The sequence below is a fragment of the Strix uralensis genome, chromosome 3 (assembly GCF_047716275.1).
Source record: "Strix uralensis isolate ZFMK-TIS-50842 chromosome 3, bStrUra1, whole genome shotgun sequence".
Taxonomy (NCBI): Eukaryota; Metazoa; Chordata; class Aves; order Strigiformes; family Strigidae; genus Strix; species Strix uralensis.
Window position 1 is genome coordinate 128,594,575 of NC_133974.1, and position 22,911 is coordinate 128,617,485.

The following is a 22,911-nucleotide window of genomic DNA, read 5'->3' on the forward strand; positions in this document are numbered from 1 at the left end:
TTGGTTTTTGGTTGTTTTTTTTTTTTTTTTTTTTTTTCTGTCTTCTATTCTCTGGACTTAAACTTTTTCTTTCACTCTACTCTTGGTGCTGTTTCTAACTCCATAATCACCCCTGGCTGACACACCATCTTCCAGTTCCCTGCTCTGAACACAGTGGTCCAGTTAGTCCTACTAAAGTAGAGCAATAAACTTCACACATCCTTCCTGTTTAATTGTCACTCTACAGCTGCTCCTTTCTTGGTTTTCCCCACAACAGGGCGATGTTGTCAACTCAATTCCGGTGAATGATCCACTACAAACTCCAGCCTATTCTCTGAGGAACTTCTGCCTAGGGCTACAATCATTCCTCAACCTTTCTTGGTTGAATGAGCATCTCTGTTCAGGTGTAACAATTTACATTTGATCTTGCTGAATACATCTCATTTAATGAAATCCTTATAGAAGAAACAGGATTGTAATTCAATCTGCCAAGATCATTTTGGAAGAAATGGTTGGGAGCACATGCAACACAAAGAAGCAGGTTCACCTTGGGTTAATAAAAGCATGGCCAGCTATAGCAATTTCTGGAACCAAAATGAAAGATCACAACTGCCTCATGTGATGCAGATGTAAAAAGCCAACACGGTAATTAAGCAAACTTAAAAACTTAGTGTAGTAGATATATATTTTCCAGATAATATCTTTAAAAATTAAAGAGAAGAAAGTTAATAAGCAAAAAAATGAAAAAGGTTAAGCTGGAGAGAAAACTGAGTTCGAAAATGTAAGATCAGTCATATCAAGTTAAACAAGTGTTTCAAAGGAACAAATTAAGTGGATTTATGATGCTGCGGAAATTTTCTTCCAAAGCAAATCTTCTGATTGATGGATATGAATCTATATCGAAAAACCAGATGATAGAATAAAGTCAACCTTTAGGAATTTCAGACTTGTAACTCATTGCTATGGCAACACTCTCAGCAAGAAATAAGTTTCCTTAAAAATAAAAAACATCACTTCACTTTTCCCTAAAACATAACTCTGCATCATGAGAGAACAAATCAGGTAAAGGCAAGACTGTAATACAATCTCTTAGACCAATACATTACAGTACCTCATTCTAAGTGCCTTTCTACAGTTCAAGTAAAATTCCTCTTTCATTAATTTTACAATTTAGAAGAGGAGGAGCTGAGAAGACTCTGGGTTTGAAATTAATATTAAAAATTTAAGTCCACGAGTTATAATTGAAGATTCAGGCATCACAGAGGTTAAACATGTCTCCACTCAAACAAAGCTCGAAGAAACACTGCAGCCTATCAGAAGTACAACATCCTTTTAAAGATGAATGCATACCAAGGATATCAGCGCACAGCTGCAAAGTCTGGTTTTTAAATCCCAAATTACAGGTGGGGACAAACATTTAAGACACTTAAAAAGACAATTTGGTTATTTCTTAAGTGCTATAAACAGAGAAGTGACAGGTACCCTTCTTGATGTATTTTTAAATGCTGCTCTGAATAACGATTCGGTGGTGCTTCCGTACAAACAAGTTTTATTAGTATTGGTATTAGTTTTGCCATTATCCAGACAACAAATACAATTAAAGTAAGTGACCTTTGTTTGTGAAAAACACCTACCAAAAGGATATGAGTCGAAACTCCCTGTAGACTAACTTAATATTTATACGAAAGGAATATTTGTCTAACAAAGCCTCAAATAATACTTTAATTTAAAAGCACTGCATATGCACAGCTAGTAAGATGCACTGTGTACATTGATTTAAGACCCCAGAAACAGAGGCACAACGTGGACTTCAAAAAGTGCTTCCTGATCTTAGTTAGCATTCTTCTGTAATAACCCTAACCAAGACGCAGCGTAAGCTGCATGCACAGGAGGGACCCACTTGAGCCAGAGACAAAAGAGACAACCTACTCTCCCAGAAATATCCCATCATTACAGGTCACTAGCCACCCCACCGCCAAGCGATGGCTTTTCCACTCGACCTGAGGATGAGCAAATCAGCCCTTGAATAGGTCCTCTTACTTCTGAGGTATTTCTAGACAGCCTTTTGCTTTTATATACTTTAGACAGAGCAGGGTGGTTATGCCGAGAAGTAGAGCCCAGCTAAGAGGCTTTCTCTGGAGCAAGACTACCTTTTGCATTCACAGCACAAACATCCAGGCAGAAGGACAGACTGATATTTTTGGTGCACGTTTATTTACGCAAACTAAATCAGTAAGATGCTAGAATAGCATGAACTCTTCCCAGGAAAATTTTTGTATTTTGTATTTAACCCTGTTAATATATTTGTTGGTGACAAGCAGGCTCCTTCTGCAACTCACAAAGCCACATTCTTTGAGGATTTCCTCCAGCCCCCCCGGCCCAGCCATAATTCTCCCTAGAGGTAGAGGTCAGAGCGCAAGGTCTAAAGAAATGCTTCTTGTTAAAGCTTTACAATTCACCCCCTGCCAACATGAAGCGATCCTGAAGACTGCAATGCCAAACACAGCCCTGAACAACATCAGGGCTGTACTCCTGAATAAAACTTCTCCGTCTCCATAACCATCACAGAGGAAGCCTGCCCGGCCTTCTGCGTGAGGGATCAGCACCAACTTCCCTTCTCTGCAAGCCACACTTTTGACTCGGATCCCACCCACAACAATGCACGGTGCCTTTTTTTATTTTCTGTGTAGTTCATAAAGTTTCTGTTTAACTGCAATCCTGGCTTCGACTGACATCAACTGCTTGAGATTTTTTAGCAACAAGCGAAGTCTGAAGGAAGCATGTGGCAGGGAAGTGCTTGATGTTCAGAAAAGTTCCAGGGCGTCAGATGGCTTCAAAGCAGCGTATGCAAAGAAAAGCAGGACAGGAGGTCCTCCGAAAAAGTCAGAGCACACAGAGTAAATAACTTCAAACAATGTGTGAAGAGGGGAGCAATTTAATCCCTGGAAACAGCGATTACAACACCCCCAGTCTGTCTGATAACCTAACAATTAATTGGCCTGTAAGACTCTTATTTAGAAAACCAATACAGGAAAACAGAAGAAGTATCTCTTGGACTATTTTCACCATTTCTTCTTTTAGTGAAGATTTAGAGCCTATAATGTATTCCCAGTGTTTCAGACAAGAGGAGGTTTAATTGATGCAGGGCAGCAATTGCTACCGATGTGTTAAAGAGACCAGCATCAAAATACAATTTTTTACATTACTAGGAAATTATCTGAATAGTTAAGAAACTTAATTTGCTTAAATGTCAACTATTTAATCCTCAGATAAACTCCTTGTATTACCTTAAATATTTTTTCTCCCATTGATCTGTACCAACTTAAGTGGAGATAAACAGAAACAATGTCTCAAGTATCCTCTTCACCAGACAGAGGATTGTATAAATAAGACTTGCACAACACAAAAGGTTCACCCAGCACCAATGACCACACAAACAGTCAGAGAGCAGCTCAAGCGTCCTTACAGTGGGCACAGCTATGTAAACAAACATGAAAGAAAAAAAAGCAACGCGTGGTTTTGGGAACGCCAGATAACAAGTACAAACACAAACTTTACTTCGGTAACCTAAAAGGTAGATGGAGTAGATGACCTAAGAGAGAAACTCCTGTATGAAAATAGCTCATATGGCATTTGAAACCTCATATTGAGCATAAAAGGTTTGAGAAAACAGGCACGGGAGACAAATGTCAGGGGCTGTTTGATTTCTCTGAACGATCCTGCGGACAATCAAATTTGTTCCTGAGGCTCTTCTTTCTGCCTTAATGGCTATGCAAATCCTCGGCCCATGGCTGGGCTGCTGGTGAATTATGAACCTTGGGAATCATGCTGACTGGCATTTCATTATATTCCCTCATCTCATTTCTGGTTTTACCCATCACATCTTTCTTTTATACACTGAGATGATAACATTTCCAGATGAGATTTCAGTGCTCCCCCAAGAGTTAGCACAGAGTTGCTGTGATCCACGCCTGGACACCTTGGATACAAACACAGCCCAAATTAATATGAGCTACACCATTTAATTGACATTTTTGTCATACACACAGTGACATTCTTCTCTAGCCCCCTCCATAAAAAAGCTGCATCTCACAATTTACACAGTTATTTCATTATTGCTTCCCTTCCTCAGTATGTAAAACATCTATGTATGTACACATATATGTGGCATTTGATCTATTCCAAATCTTATTCCTGTTCTCCCCAGCCCATTTTGAACAGAAACCACAACTTTTATGGCACCCATCATTTCTCTATAGGCAGCTCAAAAATATGTAATACTGAAACAAAACAAGCGACTGCTGTAAGCATATCTAATTTGAGACTTATTATTCAAGACCATTTCCTCATTGCTCTGGTTTTCCAGCACGCTTCTCCCTGTGACTATTTGCAAACTGGGGTTATTCTTCCCCACCATACTCTACTTCATCTTTTCCCATGCCCAGTTACGCTGTAGCTCTCAGCTCTGGTTGTGACCTATCTTCCACTGAAGTGGACGCAAAAACTCCCTTCTGGTGTTGTAGCGGATGCTGGATGAGGTTATATTCACAGTCTCTGTAATCAATTGTCATCATATATCTCTGTCCTTTTCTAGTGTTTGCAACACTGCCTAATGTAGTATCATTTGTAAATGTAATTAATGAGCTGTTTATGTACTCTTCAAAAATCATTAATAAAGATGTTAAATTAAACTGCGTTTAGCGGTGCACCCTGAGTCATCCTGCACACTTCTGTCCAACTTGATACATTGCCATTCATCGTTACTCTTCATTCATAACGCCTCCAGCAACTCTAATTCCTACGACACCATTCATGTTCAAAACAATTTGAAATGGGGTGTGTGTGTGTGTGTGTGTGTCCTCTTTCTGCATTCATTTCTAGACTTTCTGTTCTTTTTGTTTCGAAGATAAGTAACACATTCATGTTGTTACAATCCTTTAATGCCTTCCTGCTCACTTACTACAACTGCTAGTGCTTTGACACTTTCTGGTTTAGTTAATTCTTTTAGTATACCACAACTTGCTATCATCAATGCCTATTTATACATTATAAATATACACTGCTTTTCCTGCCTTTAGTCAGTACCTATTTTAAAATTCCTCATTTTCCTCTTTCCCATACTTACTTCACCTTCTTGTTAAAGACCAATCAAAAGATGCCATTAATCAGCACAGCTGATTTTATCCTATTTTACACAGGTAAGCTTCCCCCCCTCCCCCTGCACAATTTTTGTTTGCCTTCTCCCTATTGCCAATGTATCTGTTACCATAATCCAGTCCACACTCCGATGTTGTCTATTTGAGTCAATCCGAGTATTTCTGTTCTCTCTACTGGGTCTCTGTAAGCCTCAGGAGTCTGTAGACAATTTTATTCATTTTATTTCCTTTCCCTTTATGTCTACTGTACTGGATCTTGTGAACCCACTTGTACTTTGCATTCTTTTCTTCAGACTCACAGTAATCTACTGCTCCTTAATTGAATGAATTATACATTTTACTTTGCTCCAGGCTTCAATTGTTCGTTAGGGTAGACACTCAAGTAGCCTTCACTTCCCAAAGCATCACTGAAATCACTGGACTTAGGGCTTCTCAGAACATTCCATGATCTGTCATGTGGACTTTAAAATCCATATTGCTTGCTAAGCTTCTTAATGCTGGTATGAATGAATGGCTCTTGGCTCCTGTTCAGCTTGTGCAGCTGTGTTCTGCAAGTCTGGGTGTCGAGTATTTTTTATCTCAAACAGGTGCACAGTCAATCGCTCTTAACCAGCAAGGAAATAATCTGTGGATGATTTCTCCTGTGGTCATCTTTTCTTACTAAGATATCAGGCTAGTTCTCGTGAAAACCATGAGTATGACCACTCTATTATTCCATGTTAAATACCAAGCTACCACCTAGAATGTCCTAAAATTACAGAATGCCTGTAATTACAATTACAGCATTGATCAATGCCCACTGCACTTTTTCCTTTGTTATTTCAATATTCTTTTTTCACGCCATTTCATTAGCTGCTTTTCCTTCCTTCCTTTCCTTTTTCCCCCCACCTCATGTTAGGAACTTTATTCTCAGTAACCTGAATGCTCCAGAAGCAGCATGTAATTGCCCAGAGTCTAAAGGCAGGAAAAAGGATGAACATAGGAGCAACAGCACTGAGATCTTACCTGCTCCAATAAGAATCACAGCAGCATAGAGAGATCCTTGTGTATTTAAACAATCTCAGAGAGGAGTTCAAAATATTCCCCCCCCCTCCCCCAAGTTGCTTTCAGTTCTAACTTATGTGCCTAGCATTACAAGAAAAAAAAATAAAAATCAAGTAACAACTAAATTGGGCACCACCTGTCTTTCATGGCTGGATAATGGCAAAGACAGGGCTCACTGGACACCATTTTGAGACGTACAGAGAGGATTTCATTAGCAGAAAGTGTGAAGAGCACAGTTTACAGCAACAAGAAAGAAATAAGCAATATTCATCAGGTTTGACTCTGAAGGGCACATCTAACTCGGGCTCAAAGCCCTACGACTGTCCTGCCCCTCTCCTCAGAAAGCTTTATTTTCCATTTGTGACTTCTCAATGTTAATAGCTTTCCTTTACTGAATATTTCATCCTGATATAACATCACTGGTCCAACGAACAGTCTCTAGATTAAGCGTCTGCGTGTACTAAGTTGACAAACATATGTGCTATCACACAAGCAGCCAAAATGACCCAAAAGGTGTGAAGTCAGGCCCAGGTGTTAACTTCCTTCTCTGTTAAACGTACCAGGAATTAATCTATGGATATCTGAAGACTTCAGCTGCAACAGTTTGAGCTACAGAATCAAAGCTCCAGAGATGGAGAGGGAACAGCTCCTTTCCTCTGTGGACTTGGAAAATCTGGCCTTTTTTGGTACAGACATGTAACGTGTATTTCAAGCAATCAAGGAACCTTTATAATTCAATGGAATATCATACAACAGGTTATTTTATGATTGATTTGGGTGAGGGTGGGCTATAAACAGTGCCACTTGACCAATACCTTTATTTTCAGGAAGAAACGTTAACAGACAGAATAAACAACAAATTAATCACTTCTCAGCCATTTAGGGGGCAATATCGCATGCAGTTATCCTCCTGATCAGCGGCTGCTAAAGTCTTTTTAAATAAATGATACAGTCTAAGAATGAGCCGTGGGAACAGCTTCCTCCCTTTCTTAATGAGACAGTTGTTTGCACCCCTACTACCAGGCCAACTTTCTCTAACTCCTAATATAAGCACATCCCTTTCCTCTAAGCAACTATTTGGCCCAAATTATGTTTAGTTTCTTGCTTTTTCACATCACATACAATAAGAAATCCTTCTGGAAGCCTACCATTGTAGTTATTCTACAAGCAAGGAAACAAAGATACAAATCAGAAGAAATAACGTGTTCTCATACAGTACTTACAATTGATCTGATGTTGTTTTCTTTTGCCAGTTTCAGAGAGGATTTATAGCAATTTGCCAAGTTTTCTTTATGAGTGTCGGTGAGATGGCCTCTTGCAATCGGCCCAACCGTATGGATCACATCTGCAGGAAATAAAAAATAAGATTCAAAAACAAATTAGAGATCCTGTGGTAATCTTTTTACTTATGTCATGACTCTGCAAAACTATTACATTGCAAGACAATCCATTCTGGTATTGTACCTAGACACAAGGGTAGAAGTAATATTGTAAGAAAAGGTTTATAACTGGAAATCACATAATATGCTAAATCTTTGATAATTAAAAGTGAAAAGTAGTAAAGGTTAAATTTTGAAGTACCTGGACTAAAGGAAAAAATGAAAAGGATGCACTGAATGCTTGTTATGTATCTACTGCAATCTACATGTAGGATAAAGGAAATGTTTTCACAAATACCCTAAATCTTTAGGGCTGTACAACTGTAAATATTGCACAACTTTGAAACAGTTGTTCTCACTCCCTGAAGGTCTGCTCACTGGGAAAGTTCACTACACAAAACCTCAGCACATTGATGGTGATACACAGGTCATCTTTTTTTGTCTAGTTAGTACTTTAAGTCTTTTCTCAGCAACCATTTTAAGAGAAGAAAAGTTGTGATCTATGTGTTAGTTATTCAAAGAATGCGCTTTCCTCTCACATCAGACCAGATAGAGATGCCATGCAATGAAACAAAATATTCTGTTTGAAGAAACTTATAATGAACAAAAGGAGAAAGTACAGTCAAGGAATATCTTAGGTATGACTCCTCTGGACTCATCAAAATCAGATGCTGCAATCAATCAAAGTCTCTAAAGTGCTACAAGAAAAATGAAGTTAAAAGCCTGGAGGGGAAAAAAAAAAACTTGAAAAGAAATCTACAAACTAAAAGCTGTTATGACTTTTTATTTTAATCCCCCCCAACTTGACTAGTAGGGAGCACATTTACTTTCCTAACATCATCTTCTACAGCATGTGTGAACACAACAGAATGAGTTATGGTGGCAGATACATCTTTTCCCTTCCTTATCATCCCCTCCAATATATACCAGCAGCTCTAGCAGCAGCAGCAATAAACAGTGGCACTATTTTTTGCAATGTTGCCACAAACAGGCATTAGGTCAATGCTTTCAACTGCAGTACCGCTGGTCCCACTGGTTCGGTTGTGTTTGTCCCATATGGGACAGGTTTCCAAGCAACATCTGCTGTTGGTACACTCCAGAATATTTTAATTTACAAATCTTACAGAATTCACACCATTATTCTTTGTCCAAGCTGTCTTTGATTATTTCCCTCTAACCTATAGCAAAGTCTACTTTAAAATGGACAAACTAACATTAAAATGTATGCTGGTGGGGTGGTGGTTTTGTTTTGGTTTTTTTTTTTTTTAATCCAGACATCATCTGCCAAGTCCTAGTCTCTACTACTTAAAAAGGTGGCTTACATGCTGAGGCATAATTTTGAACACTTCCAGAATTTTTCTTTACATTTGCCAGAAAGTATTGATAATTCAGCAAATAAAAGCATGTCAGAGAATCCCAGTGCCCAGAGACACAGAGGAATCGGCTCTGATAGAAAACTGAAACCCAGAAGAGCTAAACTTCCCAACTGCTTTATAAAACCACCCTACTGAGAAGTAAATAAAAGGTTAACTACTCTTCTTTCCATTTTGATCACAGTAATTTTCTCCAGTTGTGGGAACAAGACGGACAGATTGGATAATTTCTGTTGAATGTCACAGCTGCCAGACGGTGACTCCAGTAAACCCTCCCTACAGCATTTCAGGCAACTGAACCATCAAGTAGGTGCTGAGATTTTATCCACTGATAAACAGGATGATAGCAGGTGATTGAAACAAGCAGAATGGCTTTACCCAGGAGTTCAGAAAGAGAGTTATTTTTTTACATGTGTTTTAGCTACTATAATAAACTGTGAACTATTAAGACCTAGAAAAAAGGAAATAGCATGGCTAGTTTAAAAATTGCTTCTGCATGCAGAGATAAGGTTGTGTGAGCACTTTCATTAGGAAAGACCATAATTTCAGACCACGACTACAGCAGTTCCCTTCAGGTTGAAACTTTCCAAGGAAGATTTCTATTCAGAAGTGTTGACACTTGGCTGTTGGCAACTTCAGAGAAAGAAAAAGCTTCTCTTGACTTCCCCCCCCCCCCCCCCCCCCCCAACCCCTTGGTTCTTTGTTTTTGAAAGGGACAAGCTGCAACTACTGAGCAAGGGGGAAGGAATATACTAGTAAATCTGATCTCATTCAAGGTCATTCTACGTTTGTAGACACTAAGAACAGAGGTATGGTGATGCATTTCAAATTCACAACACCCACCAGCCAACAAGCAAATAAAGGAATGACCATAAAACCATTTTAAAAAGAAAGTGTAAAATGTGAATAAAAGAAATAATCACAAAAGATTTCCCTCTTTCTGCTAAGGGTGAGTTAACTTGCAGTTCAAGGTGTAGCTGCTCAAAAGCTGAAGCTTAATGACTTAAATTATTAATTTACTACTTAACAACACGGAGGAGTTTTAGGGAACAGCCCAAGTACCAAATTCTTGCTTGGGTTTTTCTGTATAAAACTGCCCCTGGTATAATTTCTAGATGCATTTCACTCATTAAATGTTTAACTCCATTCCTTTAGTCTTCCATTATTAAACACTAATTTTAAAACTTCTCAGCTCAATAAATGGGAAATGTTTTTTCTTGTCATCTTTTTTTCAGAACTTCCTGATTTAGCATTTTCATGGTGCCTCGTTAGCAACCCTCTATCACTGCACCAGACACTTCACATAAATAGGTAAATTTTAATGCAGTTATTAGCTTTTAGGTTTTAGTTTTTACAAGCCCATCACAGGTGGCTCTTTAAGCAGGATACTGAAGATGGTTATGAAATGGTTTATAAAATATCAAAACTATTGTAATTGTTTACAGCGTATCATTGGCAAAAATTGCTTTTCTTAGGCACGTTATTATTCTGAAATACCTGATAGAGTAAGATTTTACCAGCAGAGCAGCATTTATAATATGCCAGTGTTTCACGGTCAGCAGACAAACAGGGAAGTAATAATTTTATTGTTGTACTTTGCCAATAAAATCAGTGTATCCATACATTGCCTAAACTATACATTATTCTGCTCAAGCTATTCCACAATACATTAAGGTTTGCAGGCAGGCAAAACCCTTTGAGATTATACAGGCAGAAAGCAAACAAACCAGAAAATAAAAGAGCTCTTCCCCCACCTCTCAGCTCATGCAGCTAATATATGAGGATCAGACTTCACAGGCTGAAGCAGAGCCATTTATTTTTTAATATATCTACGAAGACTGTGTCAATCTTCCAGCTTGTCTGTCACAATAAAGTTTCCTTTCTGCTCACACATTCCCCCCTCACCCAGCTGCACAGAGCCGGAGAAATCTGTACACTACGGAGCTGAAGGATGGAGGAGGGTGGGTGTGCTGGATGGGGGAGGTCTACAGGCATTTGTCTGCAAGAAAATTAAGGGGGAGAACTACTGCCCTGCTGCTCCAGCCACCCACTACAGCAGCCAGCCCCAAATGCAAACCTCCAGCACCGCTGACGAGGACAAACAGACATGCAAGCCCTACAACTAATCACCTTCCACACCAGTCTACCCGCAGCCAGAACGACCATCCACCCTAGAGAAGCGCACGGCCTTTCTGAAGCAAACAGGAGTTCCAGGTGGGACTTCAACGATGGAAGAGGACCATCACAGGACACGTGTAGGGATGACTTTCACTGCAGAAGGCAAACCAACTGCAGGCAGCAATACAGATGGGAGCACCAGCCACGGGGATGAGCATGACAAGAGCCTGAAGATATACTGTGCATGCAGAGGCACAACAGCATGAAACAGAAGTGGTCTCATCACCTAAAGACTTTGAAACTGGGGGAAATGCGTGTCCAGAGAAGGGCAACGAAGCTGGTGCAGGGTCTGGAGCACAGGTCGTACGAGGAGCAGCTGAGGGAACTGGGGGGTTTAGTCTGGAGAAGAGGAGGCTGAGGGGAGACCTCATCGCCCTCTACAACTCCCTGAAAGGAGGGTGCAGAGAGCTGGGGATGAGTCTCTTGAACCAAGTAATAAGCAATAGGACAAGAGGGAATGGCCTCAAGTTGTGCCAGGGCAGGGTCAGACTGGATATTAGGAAGCATTTCTTTCCAGAAGGGGTTGTTAGGTCTTGGAATGGGCTGCCCAGGGCAGGGGTGGAGTCCCCATCCCTGGAGGTGTTCAAGAGGCAGGCTGACATAGCACTTAGGGATCTGGTGTAGTTCGGAACTGTCAATATTAGGTTAATGGTTGGACTAGATGATCTTCAAGGTCTTTTCCAACCTAGATGATTCTGCGATTCTGCGAAATATTTAGTTTGGCCAAAAAAGCCTGGTAGAGATCCCTGCTACAAAATAGCTCCTGTTCCTCTTGGAGCTCCTGCACCCCTTTGCTGTCTGAGCATTTCTTAATGAGGTCAAACAGGAGCAGGGGCCACAAACATCTCCGCAGAATGTCCCCTAATATGCTTTTTTGCTTTCAAAACCAGGTAAACAGAGTAAAACTGGGAACAATCAGCTCTGAGAATGCGACGCTCGCCATTTGTAGTATTTTAATTTTTATGTCAAATGAAGCTGCCACAACCGCTTTGAAGCTTCTGATTTACTATAGTCAGTCTTTCAGCCAAGAACATTGATAAGAAACATCATTAAAAAGAAAGCTGCAAACCGCACGTTTGTAAATCAGTTTCTCTGTGTACACCGAGCAGAGATGTTTGCTTACATTTTTAATATTACACCAAGGTGGAGAGCCTGAGGAAGGTGTAAGTCTCATCTGGGATTTGGGCCACAGCAATGGATCAAACTGCTTTTAATACTAATGAAGCTGCCTAGTTTAAAAGTGAAATTTATAAGGGAAGGAGTTATTTTTTCCTACAGAAATGCTTCCTAAGAGAAGGTAGCAATGGTTGAAAGAAAGCATCAGCACAGAGCTACACTGTACAACAGTGTTTTGGAGCTCCTTTCGTGCAGAAGTAACGTTTTATTTTTACACTGGCTTTTCTCAGGTTTGCATTGCAACACATGGTTGATGCGAGGAGAGCTTATAGGATCTACTGCTGTCTTTTTTGGTCGTTTGACTTTTAGGCATTTGGTTAGAAATTCTGTCGGCCAAAGCAAGGCCCGTGACAACCACACCCCAATTTGTGCATGCACACCCTCTTTATCATCTCTGCTTGTTTTCATTCAGTTTATTACTCTTTTTCCCTGAAGCACTATAATGAAAGCAGACAACTGAATCTTGTATAAACCACAAACTAATCTGGAAGTATAACAGGAGCTTGGACATTTAAAACATCCTTCTCACTGCTTCGTCACCAGTGAAAATAAATATAATTTGCATGTTTAATCAACACTTCAAAAGCACAGTGACTCCCCTCCTCAAATTCCCATATAGGCCAGTCAAAAATGAAACTACATCTGCTGTAGCAAACAAACTCTACATGTAAAAAGGCCAATAACTCTTGTTTGCTTTGGTCATTTTTATGAAAATGTCTCAACATGCCTTACCATGACGTTTGTCACACAAGCTTTTATCTACACCGCTACAGAAAAAAGGCAGAGCAACGTGGCCAAAGTCAAAACACAGCTTCCAGTTGCGAAAGGATGAAGAGAAGTGGCCGTGCCTCAAAAACCAACCTGGAGGACTGATGTAATTTACTTTTGATGTAATTTACTCTTCCCTTGTTCTTCGTGAAAGTGACACTAGATGGCAAAAATAGCATAATGAGTTCTTCTAAACAACTGGAAAAGTACAAGTAAGTTTCTCTCATTTCTTCCCTTACAGACACGAGTGTGGCACATTCACACCGTTAATGAACCAGCTGACCACGGCTAGAATCAATTACTCATTTCTCTCATTCATCCCATTCACGCATTCATAGCCATAATCGGCCCATCTAGTGAACTGCATAATGAAGCTGTACCCTGTCAATCACAGCAGGAACCATATGAATTTTAAGAAGGAAGCTACCGCACTGCGTGTGCCACTGAATAAAAAAAAAAAAAAAAACCCTGACAAAAAACTCAGATCATTTAGGGCTCCATTTGTAAATCTTATCAGTTGATTTACACAATAAACACCCATCATATTGGTGCTGAAAAGGGATAGCTGAGGTTCAATTGATGGGAAATGGAATTACCTCCACATATTTGTACGTACTGAACTTCCCTGTTCTTAAGAAATGCATGTAGCCTAACGTTTTGGTATACAAATTTGCTTGGCTTGTTCATTTTCTACTTCTAGTTACGTGCACTTGCACATAAAATGTGCATTTTCAGTGTATAACAAACAATAGTTAATTTATGTTTAGCTTAAATGAATCCCCCAGCACCACAGTCTAATTTATTTACTAATATGTGTCTCCAAAACTAGATTAGCAGAGTTGAATGTTTTAAATGCAAGATGACATCTATTATAAATCATGCAATGCTATGTATGACTACGTATGACACAGCTCCTTAGTTTAGAAGTATTTATTTGCTTTATATAGATATATATGGCATTTATCAGCAGTTAAAGAGAGTATCTCAGGTTTTTAGGCTTGAAGCGATAAGCACTGCTCAATCTGAAGTTTGTACCTTTTATAGCTGCCTTCAGTGATTAATTAGCTGCTTTGGGTGAACCAAAAAAAATGTTTCATTAGCCACAAAAGCTATGATATCTAGAAATCATTCGTGTAAAACATTTAAGCCATTTTTCACCTAAATGGCATTGTCTGCCCAAGAAAAAGTAAAGAATATGTTTATTGTAAATGATTAACCAGCATCTCTCTTTGTGGGTTAGGTGTATTTTTTTAAGTACGAGATAGCAGAGACAGTCAGAAAACAATATTCCCAAAGGGAGAGGCGAAGGATTTGCCGAGCCTGAGAGATCCTTTGGGGAGCCACAGAAGTCTGTGCTCAATAGCCAGCATTTAGCAGAGAGCGATCACTCGGCATCTGTGGGAAGCTAAAAAACACAGAGAGCTTGTTTGCAATGGTTATACCACTGCCTCAACAGCCGGCCAGAGAATTAAGTCACACAAGTCAAAACCCAATCCTTTTTGGCACTCGTGCTCGTCATAAAATACAAGGCCCAAGTATGCCCGTGTAATCCCAGAGCAGTTCCCCTCCTATCAATGAACTTACAGCATTGCTCTGCCATCAGGGCCTCGCCATTAACATCAGAAACAAAAGTGGGCTCTGTTCAGGCAGGAGAAGCAAGTGGTGCAATTAAGAGACACTATACTATATCCCAAAGTAATAGGTTTTACAAAGCAATTTAGAACTATGATGACAGATGTCAAAGCAGCGACTAGACAGACGGCCCCAAAACTTTGATGGAAAGAATTGCCTACACGTAAAGCTAAAAGGCAACGGCTCCATTTGGGAAATTCATAACGTTATGTGATACAAGTGAACATGAAACGAGCTCGACATGACTTAACATGAAATTGTGACATCCATGACTTGCTGCTTCCGTTTTCTTTTTTAATCTGGACTTGAAGAATTTGCAGCAGAAATGCTCAAACGTCACCCTTGTTCCCCTCTACAAATCATCTACCCAAATAAAGACCTTAATATGCCTAGGAAAACAGAACAGATGAAATTAAATTATGTTGCCCCAAGCAGATTTTGTCCTCATCGCACTACAGCAAACCTCATTTCCTTGTAGCAGCAGAGGAGCTCGGCCAAGCATTGTCCTCATTGAGCAGCTCAGGAAACACATACCAAGTGACCCCTTTGACCCAAGTAATGCTCTCCACCTCTCTCTGGCTATTATTCTTTGCCAGTGGACAAGGCTATAGACAAAGATGCCTTAATCTGTCTTTTTGGCTTATGTTTGCTACATGTAGGAAAGCATGAGCCACAGAGATTCTCTCTTTATCGAACAGCAAAAGATGTTTGGGAGTGAGCTTGGCTTTAATTAATCTAATAATTCAGTCAGAAGGCTTTTCAGCACTCAGAAATAAACTTGTTTGCTCTTAAACTGAGAGTGCTTATTCTTAAGACACTGAGAGTTTCACTCTGCCATTCCACAAAAATTTCAAACCAAAATACACAGCATAGTGAAGAATGTAATACTAGCCGCATAAATTCAAGGTATATTTAACCACACTTGATTCTTGACTCAGAAGAGTAGCTTGCAAATATTACCCTACAAAACGTGCAACACAAGTCATACAAATACGCAAATGGAGTTTAAGTCAACTTCAGTTCTATTTTTGTAAGTGCATTAATTACAGGGGCACAGAAATCAGAAATATAAATGCTCTCAGCTTCTCAAAGCACAGAACCCTTGCTACACTTGGGCTGTTTTCAGTGTCCTACCCAGCTGATTTAGTTACCTCTGCTGGTGTATTGCACAGTTAAAGCATAAATATACCCATTAGGGGGTGGGGGGAAAAAACTCCACAACGCAAAAAAGCCCCAAACTAAAAAACCCACTCAACCTCACTACAAAACATAGTACCAGATGAATTTTATCCAGAAAAGATTAGCATTCGGAACTGAAATTCTTCCACTTTCCTCTGAGTGCCAAATAGTGCTACCGAGTGCTCTAGCATTTTAACAACAAGCTGTAGCAAAAGCCCTTTATTTCCTATTTTAAGGATTTTTCCTGTGCAAATTCTGTTTTCATATCATTACTAACATTTCTCATTAAACCATCTTTTATTATTCATTGAGATTACTGCAGTGACACTGAAAGAAAGGAAGGCATCCCAAGAGAAGTACAGGAAAAGGACTAAGAAAAAACCCCACACAACCCAACATGTAACATTTGCCAAGGCCACGGGAAATCTTGAACTGGGTCTTGAACACAAGCAGGTCCCCAGATTGTTTGTAGGGCGAGTGTCAGAACCAGGGCTTGTTGTGGCAATACTTCAAGGCTTTCTTTCCCTTCATGAAATTATCGAATCACTCAAATTATTTTATCCTTCACATAGGATTTAAGAACATTAGCATAAAAGTTTACAAAACACTGATCTTCATTAGAAAGGACCAGTAGTTATAGCAAAAAGTTCAGAAGACCAAACTAAATAACCTTTAATCACGCATTAGTGGCAGAATAACCTCAGATGAAACGAGAGGAAACTGCCAGCACTAATTTTATTTGCCTAGTGAAGGGATACAAATTTTTTAATCAGATCACTTCAGGTAAAAAGGTTTTTAAAAAAATCAGACCGAAAGAATTGTTTCTTTAATAGGAAGTTTTATGAGCTTCTTAAAGAGGCAATAAAGTATGACTTAAAGTTTCAAGGAAAATTTTATTATATTCCTAGCTTCACTGTGGTGCATCTATTCCTTGATGGCAGCACATTACAAAGAGTTACCATGCTCATTTTTTCATTTACTTCTGCTACCCATTTTCTTGAGTATAAACAAACTTCTTCCACCTCCAACAATTGAAGCACATCTTTTTCACGTGACACTTATCTACGTAACTTTCACAGTAGAAAATACATGCTTTGCTAAAAATTTTGTGCATTGTCTTTAAAAAAAAAAAAAGTGACAAAATTACAGGCTCTCCACATATCTCCTAAAGAAACCATTAGCAGCTAAATCAGCCTGATTAAAGTTTGAACACTTAAAGCTTAGGAAGCCATGCTAGGAAAGTTTATTATTTCCCTTGCCATGAACACACTGCTCTTGGAATACAGACAGGAGAGGCTCGTGCAGCCTGCTGGTACCATTTATCACCGCTCAAAGCAGAGTGAATGCAGAGGGAGGAGAAAGTTAGAAACATGACTGAAACCATTACATTTTTAAAATACATGTTTCCAGTTTAAAAAGACACAGCTGAGGAGACGTGAACCATGCTACAAGACTGCATTTTATATAGTTGATGCTGTATCTTCCTCGTAAGCAATAAACAGTGTTTATAGGTCTGAACTTGCAAACTGCTTCCAAGCCTGGGAGCAGTCCCACTGAAATCAGTGAGACCACTGCTTAAAGTTAGCAAGGATTCAAACACAGGCAAAGGCAATGACAGCACACCTCCAGGATGAAGGAATGCACCTTTATCACTTTGGTTTTTTAAGGGGCATCACTGAAAAAAAAAAAAATCTCACTTTTACTACTTGATTTTAGGAAGAAAAATACAGTCTCTCCAATTTACTTCACCTTAAGTACTCCTCTTCTGTACTTACAGCAAGCTGCATTTCACAGAACTTTGTCTACAGTCAGTTCCTTTACAGATGGTTTCCCCTGCTACGCCTATGAGCCCATCACAAAACAATGAAAACAGGAAAAAACTAAATTTAGTACCGCCAGCTCTCTCCCAAACTCACTCAAACACAGTCAATGGAAACAGGGACATATGCAGTACTCAAAACTAAGTTCAACTCATTTTTAAAACCTGACTAGATTTCAAGTTGGCAGCGCCACTTTAATTGCTTCACATGAGTGTGATAAGCAAAATAACTGGACAGCTCTTTGAACCGTAACATGAGACTTCAAGGCTAGAAGAGGAATCTCGCTTTCTATCATCAATTTTATTTTAATTTTCGGTGGCTGAAACCACGCTAAAGCACCCTCCTGATATCAACATATTCCAGATACTAACTTGTAGGAATGCAGTACATGCCAAGCATCCGTGATAAATTCCTTTGACCGTTTCCTCCCAGTCTCTTCCCCAGAGATGTTCTCTAGTTTGAAAGATAGTTTCATCAGCTGGCAACGAGACAAACATTAGCACTTGGAATTCACTGCTCTGCAACCCATCTTCAAAGCAAACCCAGCAGATGATGGGGGCAAAAGTAAGCCTGAACCTAAGGGGGGTAAGGAAAATGGAAAGATGTGTCTGCACAGACTATAAAAAAAAACCCCAACAGATTTAGAGAAGAACTCCAGTGCCTCAACCCTGCTACCTGCATGCTTTATTAATAAGTAGCTATTACTTCTCAAAATATTTCAAACAAAATAAGCCAACAAGTTAATTTATATTATTAATAAAACCAACAACTATTTTAGCAGAAATAAGTAAACATAAGGCTGGAATCAAGACCTAGAGCAGATCCTTTACCCAGGTAAGCAAGGGTATGGTTGAGGTACGGTTGCCCTAACAGTGCTCGTTCCATGAGCTCAGCAGACAGAAGCCTTTGCCCAGTGCAAACAGGACACAGCCCAAGACTCCAGCTATACCTTGCTCAGTCTTGGGACACCTTAAATTTGAGTCCAAGCTTACAGTTTGCACGTCAGTCCATACCTCTGCAGCTGGGGCAGCAGGACGTGCCTCGTGGCAGGCAAGGGGAAACAGAAACTGTTGTTCTGGCCGATATGGCTGTGTCTGAACATGGCGCTCTCTCCCTAACGCTGATCCTGCTTTTATCAGTTTTCTTTCAGAAACCTCCACAGAACTGAGCTTTCACAGACACCACAGAACCATCGTATTGAAATCTTGTGACCTCTACTCCCTTCCAGCTCGGACAGATAAACGCACCACAAGAGAGGAACAGCAAAATGTAAACAAAGTTCTGACAAGAAAATAGCACCCATCTTTACTCTATTTATTGTCTGAATTGCATTCGTGTCACAACATCAAACTCAGCAGTATTTCCCATTAAGGCACACACACCCTCTCACGGGCTGTGACCAGCTCATCCAGGCTACTGGCCTGCTGTGGTACAGAAGGTGCCTGCTTACGTTGCTGCTTACCTCACCAGCGACACGGGTAAGCACTGCTGAGGTGGAAAGGAGCTAAGAGTCTCCAGCAAACGTGCTCAGAAGTGCTGGCTGATACAAAAGCTAAGTAGAGAAGTGAAACATGCCCAATGAGGATATTTAACGAAAATTGCGGCGTGGTATTTTGTACAAGACGTAACACATTTGTGTGGATCCAAGTGACAAACAAGCTTTGACAAACATCTTGAGTGTTTTGCATCAGTGGAAGTTGTAAACAGTTGAATTTGCAGCAGGAGCAAGCGTACCAAAACAAGATGTAGGGATATTTTTTTTTTTTCCTCCAAGATAAAAAAAATGTATTGCAAAGCAAACTGTTAGCAACTTGCAGGGTCTTATTGCACTGCTAACAACCTCCATGTCAATGTTGCTAGGAAGAGCCCTTGGTTTTAAACACTGGTGTCATACCTTGTTCAGCTCAATTGAGAAAACGTACGTAAAACAACCTTCTGAAAAGTCACGTAATGACCTAAAAGAGCTGCTGAAGGACAGTCTTGAGCTTAGCTTTGCTGTAGAAGAAACAAATGTAAATACAGTCAACTTATGTTGTAAGTAACATCGTAGCATCCCACTAACCTGTCACAAGCATTTCATGATAATCACAAGTGGGGAGGTTCAACCTCAAGACTCTTCAATAGTCTATCATAGTTTAGGAACTGGGAACCAGAAAGAATGAGGCTAGAAATGGCAGCAATAATTTGTAAACACAGTAATGCCTTTGGAAAAAACCTAACGTGGCAATGGCAAAGCTTGCAAGAGTGACAAGTGTCAGAACAAAATGCCGTTTCCAAACATAAGGCTGTGCTTTGTTGAGGAGAACTGCTCAATTTCTGGGAAACCACATTGAGAAAAATATTTGTAAATTTTATTGCACTTCTCATTGAAGCAAAATGGGTATTTTGCCGTCTGCAGTGCCCACAAGCTCAATGCGTTATTTCTCCAGGAAAAGAGGAAATGTCTGCAAAGTCACATTATCCACTTAAACGCCAGCTTGAGGATTAGGGGGAATTCTTAGAAGTCTGTGTGCAAAGTTGTACTTCACAGCGCCGTCTCCCCTTGCGTGGGTTGTCAGAAAGACATACTAATATTTTCACAGTAAAAGCAATTGCTTTGAGAATAATGTCAGCTCTTATTGTTTACAAAAACCAGAAATCAGAGCACGTGAAGCAACAAACAATTTGGCTGACCTTACCAGCTGAGCAATATACAGTCAAGCAAGCAAAAACATGTTAGGCAAGATAGCAGTAAAGAAAACTAAACACAGACATGTGCTTTCACACGTTTTCAAGAAGCCGCTGCAATATTTTTTTTCTAAGGCAAGCCAAATGCTTGATACTAATCATGGTAAACACCCTGAACTCATGCACATGAGTTTTTTCAATGTAGTTCCCATGTCTGAAAGAAATGCATCGGAAAAGCTAAATCCAATTGCTTCCCTAGTGCCACTTCCATGATGAAGTGCTCAAACAGGCCCAGGCTGTGGCATGACTCAGACGATCACTTTGCAGCAACGGCTCTTAGTGCTTTGAGAAGTCTGTAGATGCTAACTGTGCTGCAGCAGCAGATGGAAGAGGCGAAGGATAAGGAATTAGGATGATGATTTCACTATGCTCATAAAGTTTTAGAAAAAAAAGCAAGGCTTTGGCATAAGCACAAAGGCATCTTCCAATTTTTAAACAAACTCAAGAGGAAACTTTTCAGAAATAAGTAATTTAGCCCGTGTTAGTGCTGACACCGTTAATGTTTTATGATTTAGATATTTGTAATACTTCAGCTTAGTAGAAACTTCGTCTTCCATAGAAGCTAGGATTTTTCTGCATGTTTGCAGTAAAATCTATTAAAAATTACTAATCCGGAACCTTGTAATCTTTAGGTACAAGATTGTGGTTTCCTCTATAGTTATCTTCAGCTGCTTTCAAGATAACTTTTTCTAACCTGATACCCTTGCTTTAGGGGGGAAAAAAGCAAAGGCGAAGAAAAGGACACCCAACAAAACCAACCCCGTTCCTGATTTCCCACAGAATGAAATTCTAATATATCTGAGTGTTCCTTTTCTCCTGCTTCTCAAGCAGTGAAGTTTTTGTTGGGAACTTCACCTCATTACAGGGTCCTCATCATCTAAATAATGTTCAGCAATAACAAAGAACCCTGTCATAAAGCTTTTGATAGATGTTTTGCAGCCAACACATTACGGTCAGGATTTATGGGAACGATTTGGAAAAGTAAAAAATGGGACTGCCTATCATTTAGCAGACAAATTACAAATGCAAATTCAGAGGAAGACAGTATCCTTTTCTTCACGAAGACAAATTTTTAAACTAGTTTCTGGAAAGGGGGACCATATAATAAACTTCTAATTTCAATAGTAACATTAGGTAAGGAAGGAAAATTACAATAGGCCAGGTACTATGTCAGCCCTGATATACTGCTACACTTCTTTATGAGCACATTACAATTCAGAGAGCTAATAATAAAAAGAAGTGATGCTGAGATGATGAATTGATGCTATGCAATTAGACCTATTAGAATTCACAAGAGTCGACAGGCAATAATCAAACCACTTCCATGCTGCCCATTGCAATTATCTTTGCACTTAAGAATCAACAAAGCACATAATGACTTGCTCTCGATTAAGGAATTCATGAGAAATGGAATTTTAATTAGTGTGTAGAAAATTTGGGCCATTTATTACTTTACAGGACAACAGATTGTGAAAACTAGTTGAGTAGTTATAAGTGTTCAAACAGTGGTTCACATCCAAGAACACACTGATGCTTCCAAAAAGAAGTCCTGAATAACACCCCTTAAAATGGGATTGCCAAAGTAAGCGCATATTCACTTCTAAATTCTGTAAAAAACCTCACAAACAAAACTGTTGGAGTTTGAGACTAAATTGGAAACCATTGCTGATGTATACAATTACCATGATACAATTACCAATCTACCAGTCAGGTAGAATTACATTTATTTGTGGTACAAACCCCAAACACCAGAAAGTCTAATTCTACATTCTCATCACAACGTAAGACAAGACGACAACAAAAATGCATCATCAGTTAAAATAAACAGAGTCTGAATAGTAACTTGAACGCTGATTTAAGTTTTCTTCTAAAAGCCCTTGAATAGGAAAATTACTTACTTTCAAACAAAATTACTTCCTATCGTTCGCTGATCTTAGTGCAAAACAATTTACTAATAATTTGAACAAAAGCACCAGTTAATTTCTGGAAGTGGAGTTCCTTGATAATGTGAAATAGAGGTTGATGGGGAAGTCGAACAATTACGCTGAACTCAAATGCTATGAAATGCACTTTTAAAAAAACAAACAGAAATCCATACTTCAAGTGTGAATCTTGGCAGTATAGAGCTGAATATAACGTTATCTGCTCACCGAAAGTAATGGTAAGTCAATATGACATTAAATAACATTTCAATTTGTTAAAAACACAGTAAGTATTTTTAAAAAATAATACTAGAGGCCCAAAACAGTTAAAGAACAGTGAATACTGGGGCATTTGGATTATTCACAATCAAATGCCAGCGACAAGAAGCATTCCTCAGGGGTTGGTACTGGGACCAGCACTGTTTAACATCTTTGTTGGTGACAAGGACAGCGTGATCGAGTGCACCCTCAGCAAGTTCACTGATGACACCAAGCTGTGTGGTGCGGTCAACAGGCTGGAGGGAAGGGATGGACCATCCAGAGACCTAGACAGGCTGTAGAGGTGGGACCATGTGAAC

General features: G+C 39.6%; 1 protein-coding gene across 3 annotated transcripts in view; it reads right to left on the minus strand.

Moving 5' to 3' along the window:
- MACROD2 (mono-ADP ribosylhydrolase 2) overlaps window positions 1–22,911 on the minus strand; it is a 901,307-nt gene that overhangs the window by 371,023 nt on the left and 507,373 nt on the right. For all 3 annotated transcript variants that reach the window (XM_074864379.1, XM_074864378.1, XM_074864376.1), the window contains exon 6: window positions 7,403–7,524. In XM_074864379.1, coding sequence (XP_074720480.1) covers window positions 7,403–7,524 — 122 coding nt within the window. The remainder of the gene's footprint in view (window positions 1–7,402; window positions 7,525–22,911) is intronic.